The sequence below is a fragment of the Gavia stellata genome, chromosome 7 (genome assembly GCF_030936135.1).
Source record: "Gavia stellata isolate bGavSte3 chromosome 7, bGavSte3.hap2, whole genome shotgun sequence".
Lineage (NCBI taxonomy): Eukaryota > Metazoa > Chordata > Aves > Gaviiformes > Gaviidae > Gavia > Gavia stellata.
This window is the reverse complement of record NC_082600.1, coordinates 10,753,198-10,774,955: the sequence shown is the minus strand read 5'-3', so window position 1 is coordinate 10,774,955 and position 21,758 is coordinate 10,753,198. Positions and strand designations below refer to the sequence as shown.

Sequence of the window (21,758 nt, the reverse complement as noted above, 5' to 3'; positions counted from 1 at the left end):
ATGCCAACTTTCCAGAAATACTGGTCTTCCACTGTACTGGCCATTCTTGAAATACTTTTGACTGAGGAAGCCTCTTCTGTCTACTTTTGGTCAGCATTTCCATGTCACCCATATCACTTGCTGCACTGATCTCAAAAGGGCTTTTTTTGTGTGAACGTTGCTGTCAGGCTGCTGGAAAGTGTGTCAGCCTTCAAACCAGGCTGCATTACCTGTACCGCACAAAGTGTGCGTGTGGGAGACGCTGGCTTCCCTCCTAGCAGCGTTCCTAGCGCAGGAGAGCGCTTTGAGTTGCAGCAGCTATAAATAAATGGTTGCGTCAGACTTGTCTGGCGCTGCATGTTGCAGAGCTCAGTCACAGAGTCTACTTTATAATTGCAGTTCTGATTTCCGTTGCTGCTCCCAAATTAACTGGGAGGGGTTTAGAGGAGTCAGGGAGAGTTAAAAGGGAAAATGCCACTTGTTTACAGTAAGTGAATCACATAATGGATACATGGCTCTATCCAAACCAGCATGGATAGGGGGCATCTTAGGCAGGCAGATCAAACTGCTTTTTATTAGTTCAATTATGCATTTTCTTTCAGAGGAAATGTTTTGATGAACTCACAGTTTTAGTACATTGCCTGAGTTTTCGAATTAAGAAGAAAGTGTCTTTCAGATGAAGCTAGCTAGCTGGAAGATTATTTTTTTTTCTTAGAAGCTTTTCTTTAGAATTACCACAACAGCTACTTTTGGTCTGAAGGTTTTTTTTTAAGCTCTGCTAGCAACAATCCAGACGCTTAGAAACTGTTTTTGAGATCTAGAGCAAGTAGAGCAGAGTGCTGCAATCACTGACTGTTAACTGGACACCTGTCAAAGGGCTCGAAATTTCAAGACTTGGTTTCTGAAAACCAGATCCCTCTAAGGTATGCTCTGCTTACCCTGATAATCCCTGAGCCCTTCTGGGGAATGTGGATGCATATTTTGATTTACAGTCTATAAATCACAAGGAAGAAGGAAAGAGAATTTTAGTTTTTATTACTTAAGTAACAAAGAGAAAAGCTTTTCTCCCTGTATGGGCTTTTTAAGAGAAAACAAAGAAGTCCCAGGAAGAAAAATTGACTGTGTTCTATTAAAAAAAAAAAAAAAAAAAAAGGCGGAAGTAGAGTGGATGGGCGGGGGAACAATAACATAAAGCTTGTTTATGGATTGTCTCCAATACTTTCTGGTAGTGTGTAGTTGCTTTTTATCAAATCTCTACTTTGAAGCTGGGTTCAGGAGGGGAGTGGATTTATTTTGTGTGCATCCAGAGTGTTCCTCGGCACCCTGCCAAGGCACCCCAAAAAAACCTGCTTTCCCTAGCCTCTGCAGAGGTTATAGTTCCCACAAACTTTTTGTGGCTGCTCTTTTTATATTTTATGAATGCGAGGCTTGTTGTATCATGTGTCCTAATGGCTCTGCTGCATGTCCTGTACTTTAGGCTCAGCCAAACCTTGGTGAAGGATGTGGCCATCCTTGCTCGAGAGATTCATGATGTTGCTGGAGATGGGGACTCACAGAGTTCATCGGGGACGGGACCAAGCACCTCCCTCAGCTCTGTGCCCCACACTCCTGCTTCCACCATATCAGCGAGAGAAGAGGTAAGATCCCAAATGACAGAAATCTCTGCCTCTGAATGCTTCTAAGTATGCGTGGCATGGTTGTGGTGGGAGACCAGGGCATCATCCCCAGTTGCTGCAGTATTGAAAAACCCTCATCCCCCATCCTCCTAAAAAACACCACCAGAAAGATTGACTGCATTCTGTTTAGGGTGCTCTTTATTTTGCCCTCCTCTGTGCCACGGCCAGCCTTGCAAGAGGTGGGAGTCATATTATTTCCTAAGGATCTCGTGGCCTCTAGTCAGACTTTGGTCCCTGAAGTTTGCATCTGAGGAACTGCATGGAGTGGGTGTGCTGTACTGCTGTGCCAGGGAGCCAGAGCTTCCCTCCTTGTTTCAAAAAGGTGACCGTGTGCTCTGGCTTTACGCTCTGTATCCACTGTGTATTTTGTACTTCTACTGTGTCCTTTCTGCTAGGGCTGTTGAAACCCTGTGCAGGTGTCACTTGAATCCCTTCCCTCCATCTGTGTTTTGATGAGTGAGGGCAGGGACTCTGTTCTCCAGCCAGCGAGGTGGGCAAGGAGGAAAAATTAGCTTGAGAAGTGCTGTCCTCCAGCTCTTCAGTGAAGCTGTGGCTTCCTCCCAAACTGTGTAACACAGTTTGTCTGCACTGGAGTGGGAAGGAGAGAGGCGATTTCTTAATTTGGCTCAGCAGTGCTGCAGCGCAGGGACTCAGCTCAGCTCAAACTTGGCTGCAAGGTCCCCAGGAGGCTCCAGCTGCTAAAGGAAAATTGCCTTTGCTGCTGCTTAAATCCAAACTCCCTCCTGTCTACCACCAGCGTGGGCTTAAAAAAATACACAGCTCTCTTTATCTGCTGTTCAGATGGGCCTCTTGGCCCTCTGTTGTCTCTGTTGTGAGAATTGCAGACCTGCCCTAAGCAGGGTTCAAAGCTGAGGACCTAACTTGTTACCCTGCTGAGAGTAGTTGGAGGCCCTGTGACCCTGCTGTGTTCATCACTGAAGGTGCAAAGCAGAAGTTTAGGGAGATGCCCCAGAAGATCAGGAGAGTGTGGCTGTGCTTGTGTTAAACTGAGATCAACTGCAGCCTGCTCAGGGACGTTTTTTTCCTGAGGCCGTTTGGAACCACAGCACACAAATGTTTCACAATAACTCCAGGCTCTGAGATAAAGTGTTTTATTGCTTTGTATCCATGCAAGTGCCACACCTGCAAAACTGCCTTTTGTATTATTCTTTTCAAGCAGTTAAGGTGACATATCTACCTTACTTCTGACTTGCAAATGAAACGTTTGCTGTGGATTGGTAATGACCCGTACTCAGCACCTGCTTCCTTCCAGAAAATCAGCATACCTTCTTTTTTTGTCGAGTGCCAGTGAAAGCTACGACCATAAGTCAGCTCATACAGAGGGATGTCCTCTGCTGCTAGAGGAAGAACACCTGCAAAACACAATGTTTCTACTCTGTGCAAAATTATGGGTTCCAAAGCACGTGGTTGTGATGCTGAACGGCAGGATCACAAAGCCGGGACTGCTCGGACCCAGGCAAATTGAGAATTTCTCTGCAACTTGGCTTTACAGCGCTGCCGTGCGCTGTGGGGGACATGCCAGTCAGCCCCCTCGCAATAGCCAGGACAGCAAATGTAAGGCTGTGTCACACTGTAGGTAGTGCTGCCAGTGGTACCCACTGCTGGAGCAGTTTTTGAGATCTTACAGTGGCGTAAATGAAGAAGCACTGGTAGGAGCCTATGAAGACAGATCAGGAGCTATAAGCTTTGGTCTGTTCAACCAGTGGTGGCTGAAACCACCGTAAAGGCTTTTAACTAGACTCACTCCAAATAGGGTTGGATAGCGCCGTGATTTCAGCAGGGCCAGCGGCTGGGAGGCCATTTGAGTTACAGCCAAAACACCACTATGCATCAGTGGAGCTGCCCTGCGTTAGCAATGGCCAGGAACAGGTTAAATCAGCAGGACTTTCTACAATGTGGAGGCATAGAGCTGAATCCTGAATAGGTTGGGATCCTGAACTGTGCATCTTGGGGGTCATGTTATGAATGGGAGCAATATAAACTGACGTGGGTTTAATAAATACACATCACGGCTTTGGAACTGGACTAGAATCAGCAGACACACTTCTCTCAGTCTGGGTGCTGCTGCGTCTGTGCTAAAATAATTATTTTGGCTTAATGCAGGGAAGTTGCTAGGAAATATCTGAGGTTCAATGTGTGTGATGCTAAGCACTGTGAATTTTGCGAGTATTTATTAAACAACTTTATATTAAATAATCTAGGAAAGGACATAGTGATGAGATATAGCTAATATAGTTGTAATAGTACTGTATTGAAACATTTGATAAAAGAAAATAGGTGAATAAGAAATGTTTGCTGTGTGTGACTGTCTCTTAGACTGCTCTAGCTCTTGCAGTGTTGTATACTATTCTGCTAGCTCTTGATTTTCTACTATTAAATATTTATACCTATTCTAATAAAGTGGGGAAAAAATGCAGGAAAAATAAGTACTGTTGCTGGAATCACTTCTGAGGGTTTAATGCCCAAAGCTTCACTTTGGTCCAGTGTGTGGCACAGCATTTCTCAGCCTGAAAGGAATTGCTTTTTAAATTACTTTTATTATGAAGCTTAGTTAAAGATTAAAATCATGAGTGTTCTCTTAACTTTTAAGATGGAGCCTTAGATTTAAACCTTATTCTTCATGTTCTGTCCTTTCAGGTCCAGCATTGGCTTGGATGTTTGCCAGGGAGGTTTTCAGTTTCCCCAGTGCATGTTTGGGGTGGTTTTTGTTTGTTTTTGTAGCCTCAGCTGTATAGTTTATAATAACCTAGATTCTTGGCATACTGAGCTGAGTACTGCTACAAATTAAGCAAAAAAAACCCCCCAAACAAAACAAAAAAAGAGTTCAGCAAGGGTGAAACCTTTATGATCCCTGTTTACCAAAGCCACGGGTTGTTTGGGATGCCTTGGGTTGTGGGTGTGTATGTTTTACAGGACCCAGCTTTCTGCAGAGCCGAGCAGTCAAACTGAAAGCTCAGCTGTTGCGAGCATAGTCAAGTGGGTCATCCCAAACCACTGGCCACTTGGGCAAATTTTAGCCCTGTGTGAAATTCTTTTGGTTCGTCATTTTTTAAAGTTGATATAGCAAAAACTTAGGAGCCCAATTATGTTTGTTAAGTTGTTGTTTAACATACTAGGAGTGTTGGTATGATGAGAGGAAATGCTTATGGGTGTGACAGAACAGACCAGGTCACATATGAAAAATCTGGTGATGGGGGAGCAGGTGCTGTCCATACTGTGTTTTCAACTGGTTGTGCTGAGAACTGCTGAACTGTAGGAATATCTCATTCCCTTCTGATGCTGTTTCACCGCTGCAAGCAGCCTAACTTACTGTTTTTGCACTTCACGAAAGGATGCTTGAAAAAGAGAAGCTTATTAGCTGAACACTTTGGCTGCTGTGCCCCTGTACCATAGTATTTCATACCTTCTGCCTGTGTATAACCCAAGTGCTATTATATAGAGTGTGGGGAGCCTGGATCTTGGGTGGCACGTGGTTTCCTTGCAAGAGCTGTGTGCTTTGCCAACCAAAGACCCTCTTGGGCTGTATGTTTAGCCCATTCTCTCTGCTTGGAGGACTGCTGGATTTCACTCAGCATAGTCCGTTTCGAAGTAGCTGGGGAGCTGCCCGAAACTGCCTCTGCAGAACTGGTTGGTGACTAGGACCTCCATGGGCTTCAGTGCATGCTGGGGGTGGGCATCGAGTGCTGGTCCTCAGGAATGCGCTTTTGGGAATGTAAACCCAAAATAACCTCAAACCATGTGTTCTCTTTGATACTTGCTGTCACAGTCATTCGCTAGCATTGATCTCTTTGTTTCTGTTTTAACACAGATTGCTCGTAGATCTTTTCGGCTGGCATATCCATCTCAGGTGCACTTTCCATCCCATTATTTTTGTATCTCTGTGTTGTCATTGTTGTTTTCCTCCCTTTCTTTTAGAGTTTTTGTCTGTCAATCAACCAAACAGGAGTAGGTGTCTTGCCTTTTCTGTTCTTCCTGTTAATTATTTGCATTATCAGTGGTTTTGTATTGCTTTTTCATCTCTTCCATGTGTTACTAAATGGTTTCTGATTAATTTTAGTGTGATTTTAATGTTGCATTGGTATATTAAAACATAAAATATGGGAAAACAGGGCCTTTTTGAGTTTTAGCCTAAATTCAAAAAATAGAAAGATGTACTTTTCAACTACATGCTCAAGTCCCAAAATTATAAAGTGGAATAGCCCCACTGAGTTTTGTAGGATGACTCCAGCGGGTAGATGCTTGCAGGATTGGGGTCTAGTAACTTGCTTAGGAACCCATACCTGTCTGAACAAGACTTAAATGAATCAGTGTTCCTCTGGGGCTTGCCTGAAAATCTGCAATACCTGCAGTGAGTGCCTGTGTGCCTCCTTCCCTACTAATTTTTAATGACTCATTACTCATTATTTCCAAGTTGGTGCAGCACATTCCAGAAGCAAGTCTGAACTACCAGAAAGTGCCTCCGGGATCAGTGGAACTGAAGGATTTTGACCAAAATATGAACGATAATAGAGAAGAGGATCCCTCAAGAAAAACGAGGACAAGAAACCGTGAGGAGGCAGGCTACATTTTTCTTTATATATGACACTGCTTTAAGCTGAAGTATGTATACCTGCTCTTTCTAAGTTGCCAAAAGAGGCTACTCAAAAAAAATGCACTTCTCAAGAGCCCTGACTTGTAGGTATAGAAACAGTGTTTAAAAAAGAAAAAAAGAGGAACAGAATCACCCTTCTTGCCAATACTGACTGGAAGTTTCCTCTCTTCTGTAAAAATCCATTAAAACCTGAGGCTTGGTCGCTTGTTGTTTGGGAGGAGGTATTCGATGTCAGAGCCCACTGCTTTTTTAAAGAAAAACACAACAATCTCAACTGTGAAATCTACAGCACCAATAGTTTAATGGCAAGAAATTATGGCATGAAAACAGTTGTTCCTAATCAATAAAGACACCTTATTTTTCTGCAATGGGCATGCTGGTTAGAGCTGCCCATAGAGCAGCAGTGGCAGGATCTGGACCTTATGAGGAGTTTCTGCAGCTGGGCTCAAGTGCAGTGGCACAGCTGGCTTGCTGTGCCATGCTGTGCAGACAGCAAGCCACTTGTTCTGTGCTGGTCCCTCCAATGTGTGCAATTTGATGCAGTTCTTCTGGGGTGAGAGAGAAGGGTAACTTGGAAATCACTGAAATGATGCTAAAGGGTGAGGAAGCCTGGGCTGAAACTTGAGGCTGGGGATGGTGTTGGAGTGAGGGCTGTAACAGGGGGATGGTGATGGAGAGCAGAGGAGCAGCCTGCTGATGCAACACTCGGCTGTTGCTTCTTCTTGCTTTATGCCTGCTGGCTCCAGTTGAGAAGGAAGAGGCTCTGGGGAAGGCAGTGCAGGCAGGAAGGGAGAGCTGGGCTCCAGCACAGTCACTCTGCTGCTCTGGAGGGGGAGTGTGACTCAAACAGGCTGATGGAGGGGAACTTGGGCTCAGGCACTGGTACCGATCCTGTCCTGTGACTGACTTAAAGCAATCCTTCACTCCCCTGCCAAGGCTGAATAAAAGATGCAGGTTCAGCGTGCCCCCAGCTGATGTGGGATTTCCTGGCAGAAGCCTGAGGGGCTCTTTTGAACCACAGGACTTGAATATTTGGGGTTTAGTGGTTTTTGTTGTTGTTTTTAATAAAGCAGAATGTAACATTGTGGGATTACATGTCTGTGAAGGTGGCTTGAACTCATGTAAATCCCATTAGATGGTTTCAGTGAGACTGGTTGTGGTGGGACTTCCTGTGATTTGGCTTTTGGGGTTTTTTTTGGGTGGGGGGAGGTGCCTGTGAGGCTTGGAAAGTCTTAAGCTTTTTCTTTCAGAAATGCTTAAACAGTTATCTTACTGCAGACAACTCTCTCTTTGTACACTCCTCAAGAAAAAAAAATCCAAACGAGTTAGTATTAATATTTTTCTCAAAGTGCTGCAACAAAGCTGCATGTCATCTTAATCTCCCTTGAACTTCAAATATCATCCCCATAGATGAAGATGTTTCAGTGGAGATCATTTACTGTAAAAATTTCCAGTTTTGTAATATGCCACTTCTGCTAAAAGTTCTCTGATCTGCCCTTATATTTTAGGTAATCTTTGACAATCTGATGTTGAACCCGGTGTCCCAGTTATCACATACAATCCGTGAAAATACAGAAAACTTAGCTGAAAAAATGAAGTAAGTAACCTTTTAGCCCTGGCCTGAAATGTTGACTTGCTGCTGAGTTTGTTGGCTTGCTACATGTGGAAGATAATGCATTGTTGTCTTGGAAAGTCTTGTTATCAAGATGCAGGGAATCTAGATGAAGGAAACTGTGTGTGGTGAATGAGAGGTAACGTGATTATTTGCCATCTCTTTTCCTCATATGTTTGGCCTTTGGAATTTTAATGCTGGATTTGTAATGCCTGTTGATGCCTTAACTTTGAAATGTTTCCTGTGCAAAAAGTTAGCAGAAAATGTATTCCTGTTGGTGGATTGTCTCCTCTTTCCTCCCCTGTCCCAAGGCTCTTGGAAAGCCTGCAGGTCACCAAGGCTTGTGAAAGCTCTTCAAAGCCTGTTGTTGCTCTAGAAGACATCAGTTAGGGAAGGATTTTGGATTGTTCCTAAATCAGCTGAAAGGCGCTTTGTCTAGTCGCTAATCCACTAATCTCCTTTATTGCCACATCTTGTGATAATTAAGTCTTTTAAACAAGCAGCTTTTGGATGGCAATTTTAAGACCTGCTCGACTTTTTGTGCTTCAGGATTCTGTTTCAAAACTCGGAAAGGACCTGGGAGGAGATGGAGGCCAAAATTAATTCAGAAAACGAAGTGCCAATTCTGAAGACATCCAACAAGGTAAGACCATGCGAACAAGTGAAATACCGAAGGCTTGCATCCATGAAAGCTTTGTAAGAAACCAAAATAACAAGCTCTGGGCCTCCTCAAATCCATTTCTGAAATTTCTAGTCCATTTGCATGTGTTGAACTGCTGGTTTTTGTTGCTGTTTGAAGCATGACAAAGTTGTGTTTCACCAAACTCATCCCCTCTCCCTTTGTGATTCATCTTCAAAGACCTAGTCCCTTAACAGATGTTCAAGTTCAGGGTCATTAGGCCTCATTTAAATGTGTCTACCAAAGCATCACCTACCATGTGGTTGCCATAGCTTCAGTTGTAGGCAGGTGTTTCTTGTGAATGTTTGTTTTCTTCACCTGTGACAGTTTGATAACAGGGCAATAAAAAAGCTTCAGCCCTAGGGTGGTGTTTGTGCTCTTGTGACCTCTTATTCTTGTTTATGGGGACTGCCGGTAGGAATGGAAGTACAATAATGGACTCAGCGAATATCGTTAATGTTAAGCATGCATGTAACTGTGCAGGACCTATGTAGCTCAGTGCTACAGAAGTATATATATGGCCAATTGCTTGTCTGGTCTAGATGAGTTGCAAATATCTTCGTGCATTTGGTATTAAGGAGGATGTGGAGGAGCCTTTGTACAGTTAATCTGGCTAGGATTTCAAATCTAAAATCCACTGTGGCTGTGAACTGGGTGGTGTAGTAGCACTCTGTGAAGTGATGCAGAGCAGAGGTCCCTGTGCACTGACCAGATGCACCTAGATACAGATCAAAGAATCATAGAATGGTTTGAGTTGGAAGAGACCTTTAAAAAGGTCATCTAGTCCAACCCCCCTGTAATAAGCAGGGACATCTTCAACTAGAGCAGGTTGCTCAGAGCCCCGTCCAACCTGATCTCGAATGTTTCCAGGGATGGGGCATCTACCACCTCTCTGAGCAACCTGTTCCAGAGTTTCATCATCCTCATCATTTCTTCCTTATATCTAGTCTGAATCTACCTTCTTTTAGTTTAAAACCATTACCCCTTGTCCTATCGTTACAGGCCCTACTAAAAAGTCTGTCCCCATCCTTCCTATAAGCCCCCTTTAAGTATTGAGAGGCCATAATAAGGTCTCCCTGAAGTCTTCTCCAGGCTAAACAACCCCAACTCACTCAGGCTTTCCTTATAGGAGAGATGTTCCATCCCTCTGATCATCTTTGTGGATACTAGCTTTGTCTTTTCTGTTAAATAAACAAGGTTGGAACTGACTTTGAACCTTCTTGATCACATAAGGTAGAAGGAGTAAGACTAGATTCCTGTGTCAGTTGAGTACTTTGTTGCTTAATTTTCCATTCTGATGCTTTTGTTTCTAGGAAATCAGTTCTATCCTGAAGGAGCTCAGGAGAGTTCAGAAACAGCTTGAAGGTTGGTCATGTAAAATGTTCTTTTTGTCTCTCAAATGCCAGTAAGTTGCACAAAATAAAATAATGTGTCTTGATTTGCCAGTGAAAGCTGGGAAAGGATGCAGAAGTTTAGTTTGTTAGCATAGTGCTCTCTGACGAGTGCATATGGGATGAACAGTAGATTTATCTTCTGCTGCCAATTTTTAAGAAAATTGTTGACTTTTGCAATGTGGAAGCTGTTGCTGTGGAAATGCTTTGTTTGTGGTAATTAGCGTATTCCCGTAAGATGAACTGGCAAAGGTCTGTTCTGCTGAAATAATAATTTAGCAGCTCTTTCAGGCAATAAGCTGTGCTATGCTTTTTGGACTTGAATTTTGCACATAGAGCTCTGTGCAATAGAAAAGGCAAGACAAACTCTTGCATCATCTAGAAGCTTAATAAAGATATATAAATACATACAGGCGTCATTCTGGGCTTCTGCTAAAAGCTTGCCATTTGACTGCTGTAGTTTGTCGTTTCCAATATAACAAGAAAGTTGAATGTCTTCATAGCTTCAGTTTGGGAGAGGTTTTGCTTGTTAAAGCTGCTTAGGCCTGAAGGTATTAATGAAGAAAATATTGTGACTAAAATGAACGCGAGTACTGCCTACAGTTCTGCTGCCTTCAAAATGAAGGCAGCAACCTTCTGTTTAGAAACTCTACTGAGTGCTGCTAATGTGTCTGTGTATATCTGGTTCTTTTTTTTTCCCCCAGTCATAAACGCTATCATTGACCCTACTGGAAACTTGGATGTAGTTGCCAGTAACAAAGCATCTTCTGCTGCTAAACAATCTACAGCCACTAAAGTCAGGACTGCTAATACTTCTGGATCCACACTGGAGACTTTGTCCCCAGCACAGATGAGAAACTACACACAGAAATCGAACTGTGGGTCTTCTAGCTTACAAGATTCGAATTTCATTCCAGATGGAGAGAAATATGTGATCTGATACAATATTTTGTATTGCTATCACATTGTAATCTACTGTCGCATTAGTATTGTGTATGAGTGGTTTGTGGACAGTTTGTGTGGAGCAGTTGTTTAGATTGCTAACACGTTGCACAAAAAAACCCCAATCTATGCTGTGAGGGTGAATGGAAAGTCTGTGTATGCCTTTTAAACAAGACTAGCACTGTGGAGCAGCACATATTCAGCATAGAGGCAAACTGATTTTTAGGAAATTACTCACTTATTCTTCCAGTGTGCCATAAAAAACCAGGCTTTGCATACGCTCCATTCAGCACTGCCGAAGCTAAAGTGTTCTTGCATTGGCCTGTCTGTAATTATTCAGTTGTAATGAGGCCCAATTTAAAAAACACTTTTTTTTGCTACTATATTTGTTTTGATTTTGTTTGTGTTTTTTTTTTTTTTGAATTGTACAAGTGAAGCATTACAACTCTGTTGGAATCAATGTGCAAATCCAACAGAATAATTGTGCAATATCATGGGTTTCTAGGAGAAACTCTTAGTACAGTTGTGTAAGAAGTCCTTTTCAGTGGTCATAAAAAGGTGACCACACTGAAGTTGTGCATCATCTTATTTTCAGTCCAAAAACCAAAATAAGACAGAATAAACCCTTTGTTTTTCTCTTGGGAAAGTGTAAAAGTGTATAATGGTATGAATGTGAAGACTACTAATACAGTTACTATTTTTGATGATGTTTCAGGCCCAAAATTTGGGGTAGGTACAAAAAGTCAGATTTTACAGTTTAGGTTGCCAAATTTTCATGATTTCGGTACAAATGCTGCCTTTGAGCTGCTTTTTTTTTTTTTTAATAAATATACAATCTTTTTACAATGCACTACAAATGCTCTTGGCTGGGCCAAAGACTAAGATGTTTGCAATTAGCTGATTGCTAAGAAAAACATCTGTTCCAATGGCTCATGTTAATCAACTTAATTGCACAGTTGCTGTGAACTAGTGTTCACTCGAGAGCACTGAAAAAATAATGGCTTAAATGTAGCTCCACCTTTACAGCTAGTTCTGTTATGAATTTTTTTTCAATGCAAAAGTGCTTGAAGACCACCATTCTGTGGTATTCTTCAGAAACTATTCAACAGTGTCAAGCACTTGGTACATTTAGGATTTTTGTCTGGATTTTATTTTTGGTCTGTTATAATCTTAGAAACACTAAGGATTGTATCAGTTGCATGGAGCAATTCTTTGTTTAAAAAAAGTTGGGTTTTGTATTCTGTCTTTCAGTTAAACTGCAAAACACTAAACAATTTTTTTGTTGCTTTAAGAACAAAAGTTTTGGTTTTGAGGGGACCTCTTCCAGACGTGTTTGCTCCCAGTTTTTTCTGTCTTGTATTGATTCCTTTTTCATTCTTCCTGTTCAATAAATAGTAATCAGGTAAAGAAATTCTTTTGTAGCTGTGGAGGATATGTTTACTGGGAAAGGTGAGCAGATAAGTTCCATTTTGCCCTCATACAGTGTGTAGTTTAACCAGTGAAAATGGTTTCCCAAGCTTGACTGCTTCTTGTGTGCTGACTTTGTATTTTGGGGTGGGTAGTGGATTCCTTAGTTAGCTTCAGTAGTTACCTGAGCTTTTCTGCTAGAATGTTCTAACAGTGGGAACCTGTTAAAGTAACTTAAATAAATAGGGGTGCTCACAAAGTGTTTAATCTTACTAGGGAAGACCATGATTGCTTTCCTGGTGAAGCCAGTGGGAACTTTCTATCAATTTCAGCAGAGACAGGATCAGTCCCAAAATGGAAGTATGCCAACAGGCCATGAGTTTCTTTTGAGTGTGCAAGGTGCTGGCTGGTAAACGATAGGTGCAAATACCTTTTCCAAGATTTCCAGTAGGTTATAAGGCTCATCTGCTTATGTGGAGAAGCTCTTCCATGAAGAAATCTGCTGGATTTCATGTAGACGAATGCAGAATAAAAAAAGAATTTGCTCTTGATGATGTTCTGCCTGTAATATATATATGCACTATCTGAATGTGTTTATTCAGTTGTTTATTCTGATCTGTTTTTTCTTGAAATACCTGACTGTGTCCTTGATGAGTATCATAAGTGGTGGTATCATTCCTGACATATGAGACACAATTTTTCAAGCCCTTCTTGGTTAGGGTTTGAACTGACCAGGTGCTACCCCAACTCACTAGGAGTTGAAGGACCTTCACAAATAAGGTGTTGCTGTTAGTTTCAGTTTTTTTGTAGAGACATGTGAATTACTCAGACATCTGACTTTTTTAATTATTTGTTAGCCACGTTTCCACATCTTCATGGCTATGCTCTAGCAGATTTTGTTTCTCTACAATGTGTCCTTGATGGGACTTTCGTTTACTTTCACTTGAAAATTGCTTGATTCTTCTTTCATTCATGAACACATCAGGGATGGATTTTCTTCCTTGGTTGCTCTGTTCTGAACTTGAGAGAGAGCCCACAGACACCTTACATCAATTAAATCAACCCGCAAAATATGGTACCTCTTCAAGTGACTAATAAGGATGCAACAATGGGTATCTGTTTATAATTTGGAAATGTGTGTGTGAAGCAGGGGGAGGATGCACAGCTTGATTTGTTTTATTTGTGACTCAGACAAACTATAAAATGCTTCTGTGTCCTGACACAATGTTCATCCTTGGATCTTTGCATTTAAAACAGTTTTGCTAGTCAATGATGAAATGCAACATATTTTTTCTTGTATTCACTGCTTCTGAAGTACACCCCATTTGCACTTGTCTGCTCCAGATAAGCCAAAGAGCTAGCCACCTGACTATTACTCCTTCGTTGATTGTTCATTCTTACAAGCAGTACTGTATGCAACAGTGAAAACATGCCTCTGTGTGACTCCAGTGTGACCGTAACTGATGTGTAGTGGTGTATTTGGGTGGCCCAGGATCAGTGCGTAAGATACCTGTTGGCTTCCGTGAGCTACGGATGGGCCTTGCGTTGAGCTTGGTAGGGGTGATGCTGACCTCTGGGTCACTCTTGTACCATATTGCTTTCATGTGTTTTGTATCTGACTAAAGAAATGTAACGAAGGGTGGGATTTTCAAAGTCTTAGGGAAGCACGTGCTCAGGTCCTTTTGGGTTTCCATATGCTTTGGGTGCCTGACACCGTGAGCACCTTTCAAAATCCCAGCCCTCAGCTCTCCCACTATACTTGAAAACCACGTTCTCAGTTTGATGCTTTCAAATGTAAAAAGCTGTTACTCTGTTCTGATGGCGTGAATGTAAATTCCTGCGAGAATGTGTACGAGCTTTGTGAGCAAGGACCTAAATGTATCTACGGTGATGTCATGTCATGGTTGTGTTCCAGGAGAAAAGAACATCTGCATCATCGTTGACTATTTTAGTAAAGGTACAACTAGTGGAATGTTTACATACGCCCTACTGAAAAAAAGAGGAGACGAAAAAAAGATAAAGTGTAAAGTATTTAAGTGCAAGATTCTACTAGTTTTTTCTTGTTTTGCAGATCACACTAGCTATTTTTGAAGTTCAGTAAATGTGTATAACTTTTGCAAAGACCAGACAGAACTACCTGTTCACTTTTGATGTGCCCCGTGCTGAATTGTGCCTATTTCACTCTCTGCTGTTGTTATGCTGCTGATTCTGCTGTTCTGAACTCTTCACTGGATCATTCCATTTGCATGCAACACAAATGCAAGCTGAGCTGTCTGAGAGTAAAGCTGAAACACGTTTGTATAACTTGAATCAATTAATGACTTTCTCTTTTTCACACCCTCTTGAAATGCTGTGTATAATTTTGATTTGTTTTTCCTGCCCTGATTTTTTTTCTGCTTTTGGTTTTGGTTTTTTTTTTTTTGAATGGTAATTTATTTTTGTTTGGATTATAGGCAGTATATGTACATTTTGTTTCAAGGTGATATTGTGGACGTCTTTAAAAAAATAAATTGTTATTTTATATAATTTTATCATAAAGTTGCTCTAATAAATCATTCTTTTATCATGTGACAATGATTCTGGGTTTTGTGTGTTAATTTGGGGGGGAGTATGTGTTTGGTGGACTAAATTTTTCAAATGCCTGTTTACATTGGTGTTAAGTACAGTGTAATGAAAGAATTGTCAGCAGCTGAAGACTCCAAGTGCAGCTGGATCTGTCCTGGTGACACCTGTGGCTGGCGCAGATCCCTCTCCCAATAGTGGAGGAGTCCTCTTTCCACTGCCCCCATAGTTACAGGATTGAAGTCCCCAAATCCCCATCACCTGAGGATGGTCTTACCTCTGAGTATGGTATGGTGATATTTGATTTAATTTTTAGTATTGTTTTATTCCATTGCCATTGATTAACAATGGTAGTTAAATCCAGCCTGAATGTGATCATTCCCCAGCAGGGGGGGGGTGTGTGTGTATGTATATGAGTGTATATACATGAGTTTAGGTGTCTGTGAAATTCTTCTGATTTTTGCCTTCATTCTATCACGTCCTGCTTCCCTCCTGCAGTTCTGTCTGACCTTTGCATCCTTCCTGGCACTTTGGAAATAACATTAATTCCTCCTTGCCCTCTGCACAGTCTTCAGGTGCCTGCAGCCTCCTCCACCCTGCTTGGTGCCGCGTGAGACTCTGGCTCCATGTCCTCTGTATTAGCACAGCTTCTATAGGAAGTAGAACATGTGTAGCTGATAAAAACATTGCATTATTTGCCAGCAATAACTAATAAGGGGGTGGGGGGGAAATCCTATTAGTACCTAACCAGGATCAATGGGAGACTTCCCATCCCCTGGCAACCTTTGCATTAGATACTTGAACATGAGACCTTTCATGCTTAAAGTTTTAGGGAGGGATTTTGTGTTTTTAAAAAAAAGAAAAAATAAAAATTCTTCTGCTTCTCTTAAAACCCTTTCTTAAACTTAGTTTCTGTACACTGTATCTGCAGAGAAGCTTTCTGTATTCTCTAAAATACAGGGCTGGGTTACACACTAACTGTATTGCCTCTCCACAGGCTTCCCCAGCAGTACTGAGTGGTATTTGAGTTGGGATGCTATGCAAAGTGCCCTTTTGAAATCAATAGTGCATCCGCTTCATTAATTTTTAGCAGTCTGACTGAATAAACATAAGAGGTAGTGAAACTGTGGCCAAAACTGTTTGCAATGTAATGAAAGCTACTACCTGGCAGAATTTAAAGGATAGATGGCAAAAGTAACGATCTCCTCTGTGCATCTTCCAGCTGAGTCTTCAGCTGCAATCCTGCCCGGCTCTTCAACATCCTCATCTGCGTTGGGAAATAGAGCCTGGTTTTCCACGTGTGTATAGAAGGGAACACCAGAAAGTGTTACCTTGAGCAGGGTTTGCAGGATCCTTCCTTAGAGCAAAACTTTAAGTCATCGGAGAGACAGGTTCTCATTGTTTTGATGTCGTGTTGAAGATCTACAAATAGACCCTCATCCAATGGGTCCTGCCCCTGCCATGGTGTGGGAGGATCATGCCTTTTTCAACAAGGGCATTTGTGGACTGTTCAAGAGCAAAGCCCTGCTGGTCTCAGCTTTTCCTGGTGGGATGGGGTTGGCATGGGGCAACAGTGGGCAGTTCAGCTGTGGGGTGTGTTGCTTTCCTTGGGAGGGGTACAACTGTTTGGCTGCAGCCCTGCAGAGACTTGGAGCACCTGCGCACAGGAACGTGCCTGATGCACTTATCTAGAAAAAGTGTTTTATTTTAATGCAGTGACTGCTTAGGTCTCTGAATGACGTCGGCTGAGCAAGGGTAGACAAAAAAAAAAAGAAAACAGTACTCACTAGGATTCTACCCTCCTTAAGCTTTTTTTCCTCCTGTGAACAGAAATTATTGAAAATACTGTACTTTTCAAAAGAATTGATGCCAGAAAAGGCTTGTTCAACAATAACGCTTCTGCCTCTGTCAACACTCAAGTCACAGGAACCATAGGAAGGCAAAAAAATTTACAAACCCAAAATGTGGCATCCAGCTGGCGCCTGGGGATTCTTCGTAGACAAGGAAATATCCAGCGGCACAGGTGAAATTTGGTTTCAGCAAGAAGACCTGTCTGTGGCTTTAGCACAGCAGTAACCATAGAAAGCAGGTCTCTTGCGTGGTATGTTTCTCCCAGGGAATGGATCTCCCGCCTAGCCACTGATAGCTGGGCAGGCTGGAAGAGGATGGGTTATAACACAGCCTTTAATACACCTTCACCACAGGCAAAGCAACCTCTGTGTAAGCAAGAAAAATGTTCTTTATCTTCAGGAGGACATGAGGATAGCAGTTGCATCTGGCCAGTAGTTTCCTGGGGTGGCAGGTACTTTGCAAATCGAAGAGGAGGAGTGTCATTTTTGTAATCCAAAGCCAGATATATTCAAGGCAGACAGCACATACTGAAGCTTTTCCTGATACTTGTAGGTCACCTTTCCTTAGTGCAACTGGAGGGTGAGTGCCACACAAGAGGAGTGACAAGAGTGAGAGAGCAAAGGACTCTCTGCAATCACTTGAGCTATGCAAATTACTGATTTTTTTTTTTAATTGAAATATTTTTCCAAACAAAATACAGCTGACAAACATTTAATTTTAAGTTGAACAGAATGGTTCCATGTAAGTGTTAAATATTTCAAGTTAAATGTTTAAAGTCCATGGTTAGATATTTTAGTGAATTTACTGAGTTTTTAAACAGTGGAAATTGAGTAAATCTTTAAAAATATTTCCAAACAGAAGAATCCCAATTTTATTTAGACTTTGAAATTCTCTCTAGGCTTGTTGGCTGAATCACTTCCCAATTCTTGACCTGAAATGACTCCCCCCCAGCTCATTTGAGTATACAATCTTTTGGCCCAAAGTATAAATAGAGCATTTTTCTTCTCAGTTGTAAGGACCCTGGCTGTTCCTGCCTCCCATCCTTCTGTCGACTGTTGGTGTTTGGAGCCTAGCCACCTAGTCCTTCTGAAACGGAAAGTGTAGTTTTGTAGTAATCTCTGCAGTGTTAGCAGCGTTTTTGTCTATTATTAGCTCTTGGAGATGAGAACGTGTTAAGCTGGCAGTTTATTCTTAGCGAACCTCCTACACAGGCATTAGAAGATCTTTCACTGTATCTTTTAATGCACCCTTCTAACAAACTGGAGTCCAGGCAAGCTTTTCAGAGGGAGTACGTTAACCACAGCATGGCATCCAACTGTACGGTGAGAGATGCGTTTACTCTGTGTGTGGGAAGGTGGCAAGTCAACCAGAGCAACTGGTAGAAGGAGCCTTGTCTGAGAGATGGGGAAGAGGAATAAAAAAGATTGCTTGTTTGCCCTGAAACTTGCCAGTCTTTTTTTCTTTCCTCCCTCCAATTGCATTAGTTGGTCAAATAAATCATACTCTCCCCACAAACCACTTCCATCCTTAAACCCTCAAAGCTACAACGCTGCTAGTAAGATCAGAAATGTGTAATTGATGTTGGGCTGGTATGTGAGATCAGATAAGCAGAAGGAAACCAGGCTTTTGCAAGCTGGAGAGGAGGAGGACGATGAGATTAATCAGCGCTGTAAGTGGTTAGAGAGGTGCCAAGGAGGAGGAGAAATACAGGTCCTTTTTCTGGAAGCTGCTCTTCCCCCTGATATAACCCAGCCTCCCCCAGTTTGAACTAAACTGGTGATATTGGAGCAATAAATGCTAAGTCCTGAACTTCATACAAATGTGCTGCTGCTTGTGTGGTATGATCCTGAACTTACTGAAGCCAGTGGGAGCTTTTGTGATTTATGTAAGCATAGCTCATGCCAGGATTTCTGCACATAAACAGAGCGAGGCGACTTGTTGCTAAGCTCACTGACATGCACAGCGCACACACTGACTTGAACTGATCAGCTGCTTAGCTGAAATATTTAGTTTGGATATTCAGCCTCTGAAGTCAGTGGAGGGACGGGGACACTTCCCAGAGGCGATTTGGACCTTTAGCATGGTGGCTCACTGGAGTTGCCTCTCTTCCCTGACTGCAGATGAAACCTCGGTCAAGCAGGATCCTGCCTTCAGCTTTCTGGTAACCCGAGTCTAAAGGGATGGCGGTAGCCTTTGCCTTGTTTTTAAGCCCTGTTTTAATAGAGATTTGGGATGGCCCCAGTGCCAGGTGATCTGTGCACAGTAGTAAATTCAGGAGAGAGCTGGCTGGTCAGACATGCATCCTATCTGCTCCACCATCTTCTTTTCTCTCACATTTGGCCTTCTTTGAGTTACTGGTTGTGTTTTGGTCCCAGAGGAAGCAGAGGATTCACGACACCTTCAGCTTCCCACAGAAAGGCCTCTTTCTGCCATACCTGATGTACCCTCTGGCTCCTCTTAGCTTTTCCATCTTCAGCAGCTTAATACAAGGTATGATAAAGCCTCGTGACCCTTGTTAGCCTTCAGTTGTCTCTCCATTGTTTCCCCCCTACAGCAGGTTTCCTCAGGTACTGAACTAGGGAACTGCATCCTTTGGTTCAAGAGGATCCAGGGACTCCCTGGAGAGTAACAGCAGCATTGCCGTATTGAGTTGTGTTGACCAAGGTGCAGCCTATGGATTTTTACAGAAGATATAATTTCTTAGAAGCTGCCTCAAACTCAGCATTGCATGTAACCTTCTCCCTCAACAATGTCACTGCAAATTCCAAATACCATTTGTTTAAGCGGAAAGCTGTATTATTTCAAAGGAGCTAGTTTGCTCCCTTATGTTTGTCCAAGGATGATTGGGCAGGAGAGTGCTTGCAAGAGGAACTGGGCAGAGAGGCAGTTCTGGAGGGTTGGTTTGTCTGTTTAAAATTAAGCTTCTTGTGGGTTAAGAACGAAGCAGTGAGAATACTGCCATGTCTGGGATGCAAACTGCCCCGAAGGTGAGCAGTCCTTTCAACCAGTGTCCTCTAGTGCTGATGTAGGCTCTGATCTTTCTTACACCACTGAGGGCAGTGGGAACTTAGCCATTCAACAGAGTTTGAACCAGGTCAAGCACTGCAGAAAGTTATGCCAAACAGGTGAAGATCAGGACCTGGAGTCTAAGAACTGGGTCGCAACAACCAGATGATAACTTGGGGCTCTAACTGTCAGTGCATGTTGTGAAACTCAGTGTTTAAGAGGAAGTAATCTGCAGTGGGAGGAAGAAAAAAACAGAAGAACCCGAAACAAATCTGCTGGCGAAAAGCATGTGCGCTGCCTGTTTTAAGAACAGTTGGGAGTAACATCAGACTACAGAAGGACATCCACACAGCAGGTCTTCCAGGATGGTAAGTACATTTGCCATCATCGTGAGAGGGCTGGGGGGTGGTGATGGAGAGATGAATGCACTTTGTTCATCTGAGGAGCTTCAAACAGATTCTGGGGAGGATTTTGTAGAGTGAAAAATCTCATCCTTGTGTTTAAAATCCAAAATCTGAAACAGTTTGATGCTGATGGAGAAAGGAAGTACCAAAAGTTATTTTGGGGGCAGGGAGAAAGCAGCCTTAATGTTACTAACAACAGTCTCCTGTGTGTACTCAGCAGATTGTGGTATTAGCTTGTGTTCCAGTCTGTGAAGCAATGCTAAGTAGCACTTGTATTTATTGCTCTTGGGTGGACTTTAGTCATTGAAATTGGCAGCTAGTAAAGCCCCGAAAGCTTCAAGGGAGCCAGAGTTAATTACTGACCAGCTACAATATTATTCTTAAGAATTCTGTTTGACTATGTGATGTTTTCTTTCTTGAAAAGTAAACTGCATATTTTAGTGCATTTCTCATGACTTCTATATAGCAGCTGGGAATCTAACCCATCACCAGTCAAAGATACCAAGCAAGGGCTTAGTTTGAACCAAATGGTAGATGACTCTATTAGGGCACATATGAGATCTGCTTGCTGTCATCTTTTAAGAGAAATGCTGCTTTTTGAAGCCATTTTGTAACTGTTGCTGAAAAAGAGAACTGAAACCAGTTGTTTCTCACAAGCTCCATCCTTCTGAAGCCATCACTTGGCTGTAAGTGCACCTACAGCTGCAGTCCCTTACCAAGACACTGCCTGGGCCACCGAATGTGTCGTGGGGAGCACTTTATCTTTGGGGGCCAGGGGGACAAGATAACACCTCTCAGGCTCTGGTTCTGTGATGAGAACCACCCGGGGCAGCCGGGGGGGCTCTTTGTTACCAGATAGCCCAGCTGGTTGGGACAGCTGCTGCCAAAGCAGCGAGCTGTGGAGTGTGACCTGCAGCCTCACTGGGCTCTCCTGGCCTTGGCTGAAGGGCTGCTGCTGTTGTTTTTCAGCTGCCTTTCTCCTCCTCCTTTAAGATCCCTTTGCCTCAGTTTCCTAGCAAACTCCTTAGCATCTTCTCTCTTGCTCCCTCTTCCTTTTCTTCCCACTAAGTTTTCTGGGTTGGTATTTGAACACTTTCTCTCAAGGCGGGGGAATGACGTGTGTTGCTGTCACACAGCTTTCCCTGCGCGGTGTGTTATATCCCATCTCTCTGTTGGGGCTGTAAGCTCTTTGGGGTAAGACACCGCGTCCTTATACTGTGCTTAAAGCACGAACTGGGATTTCAGGGGCACGGGGACCTGACATTCACCAGAGAATGGCCAACTGTCCTTCACTGCCAGCAGCAGCTCAGTTTCTCTGGGGCTGGGAGAATGGCTGTTTACCTGCTGGCACTTACAACAATTCCCAGTGTAAAAACTTGCATCTGAATCTGGGGGCAGCAAAAGTAAGTGCCAGTAAACAGTGTGAGTAAAACTGCCTTGGCGCTGCTGTACCAAGTACAGCTGATAATATCAACAAGCAGACCCTGAAACAGAAACTTAGCTGTCATCTCTGGAGATCTAGCATGCTTTTAAGCACGACTGTTCATACTTTTTCTTCCCTCTCCACTTTTCTCATTCTCCCTTGTCTGCGCTATTAGCTTAGGTCCTCTCTTTTTACATCCCTCTCCACATTCCCC

The 21,758-nt window shown here is 42.8% G+C and overlaps 1 protein-coding gene across 1 annotated transcript in view; it reads left to right on the top strand.

Annotated features, from left to right (window-relative positions):
• Positions 1–10,889, top strand: part of CEP170B (centrosomal protein 170B) — a 54,421-nt gene extending 43,532 nt beyond the window's left edge. Inside the window, exons 13-18 of the mRNA XM_059819488.1 lie at positions 1,457–1,616; positions 6,088–6,231; positions 7,776–7,864; positions 8,429–8,522; positions 9,872–9,923; positions 10,654–10,889. Coding sequence (XP_059675471.1) covers positions 1,457–1,616; positions 6,088–6,231; positions 7,776–7,864; positions 8,429–8,522; positions 9,872–9,923; positions 10,654–10,889 — 775 coding nt within the window. The remainder of the gene's footprint in view (positions 1–1,456; positions 1,617–6,087; positions 6,232–7,775; positions 7,865–8,428; positions 8,523–9,871; positions 9,924–10,653) is intronic.
• Positions 10,890–21,758: the final 10,869 nt, after the last annotated feature.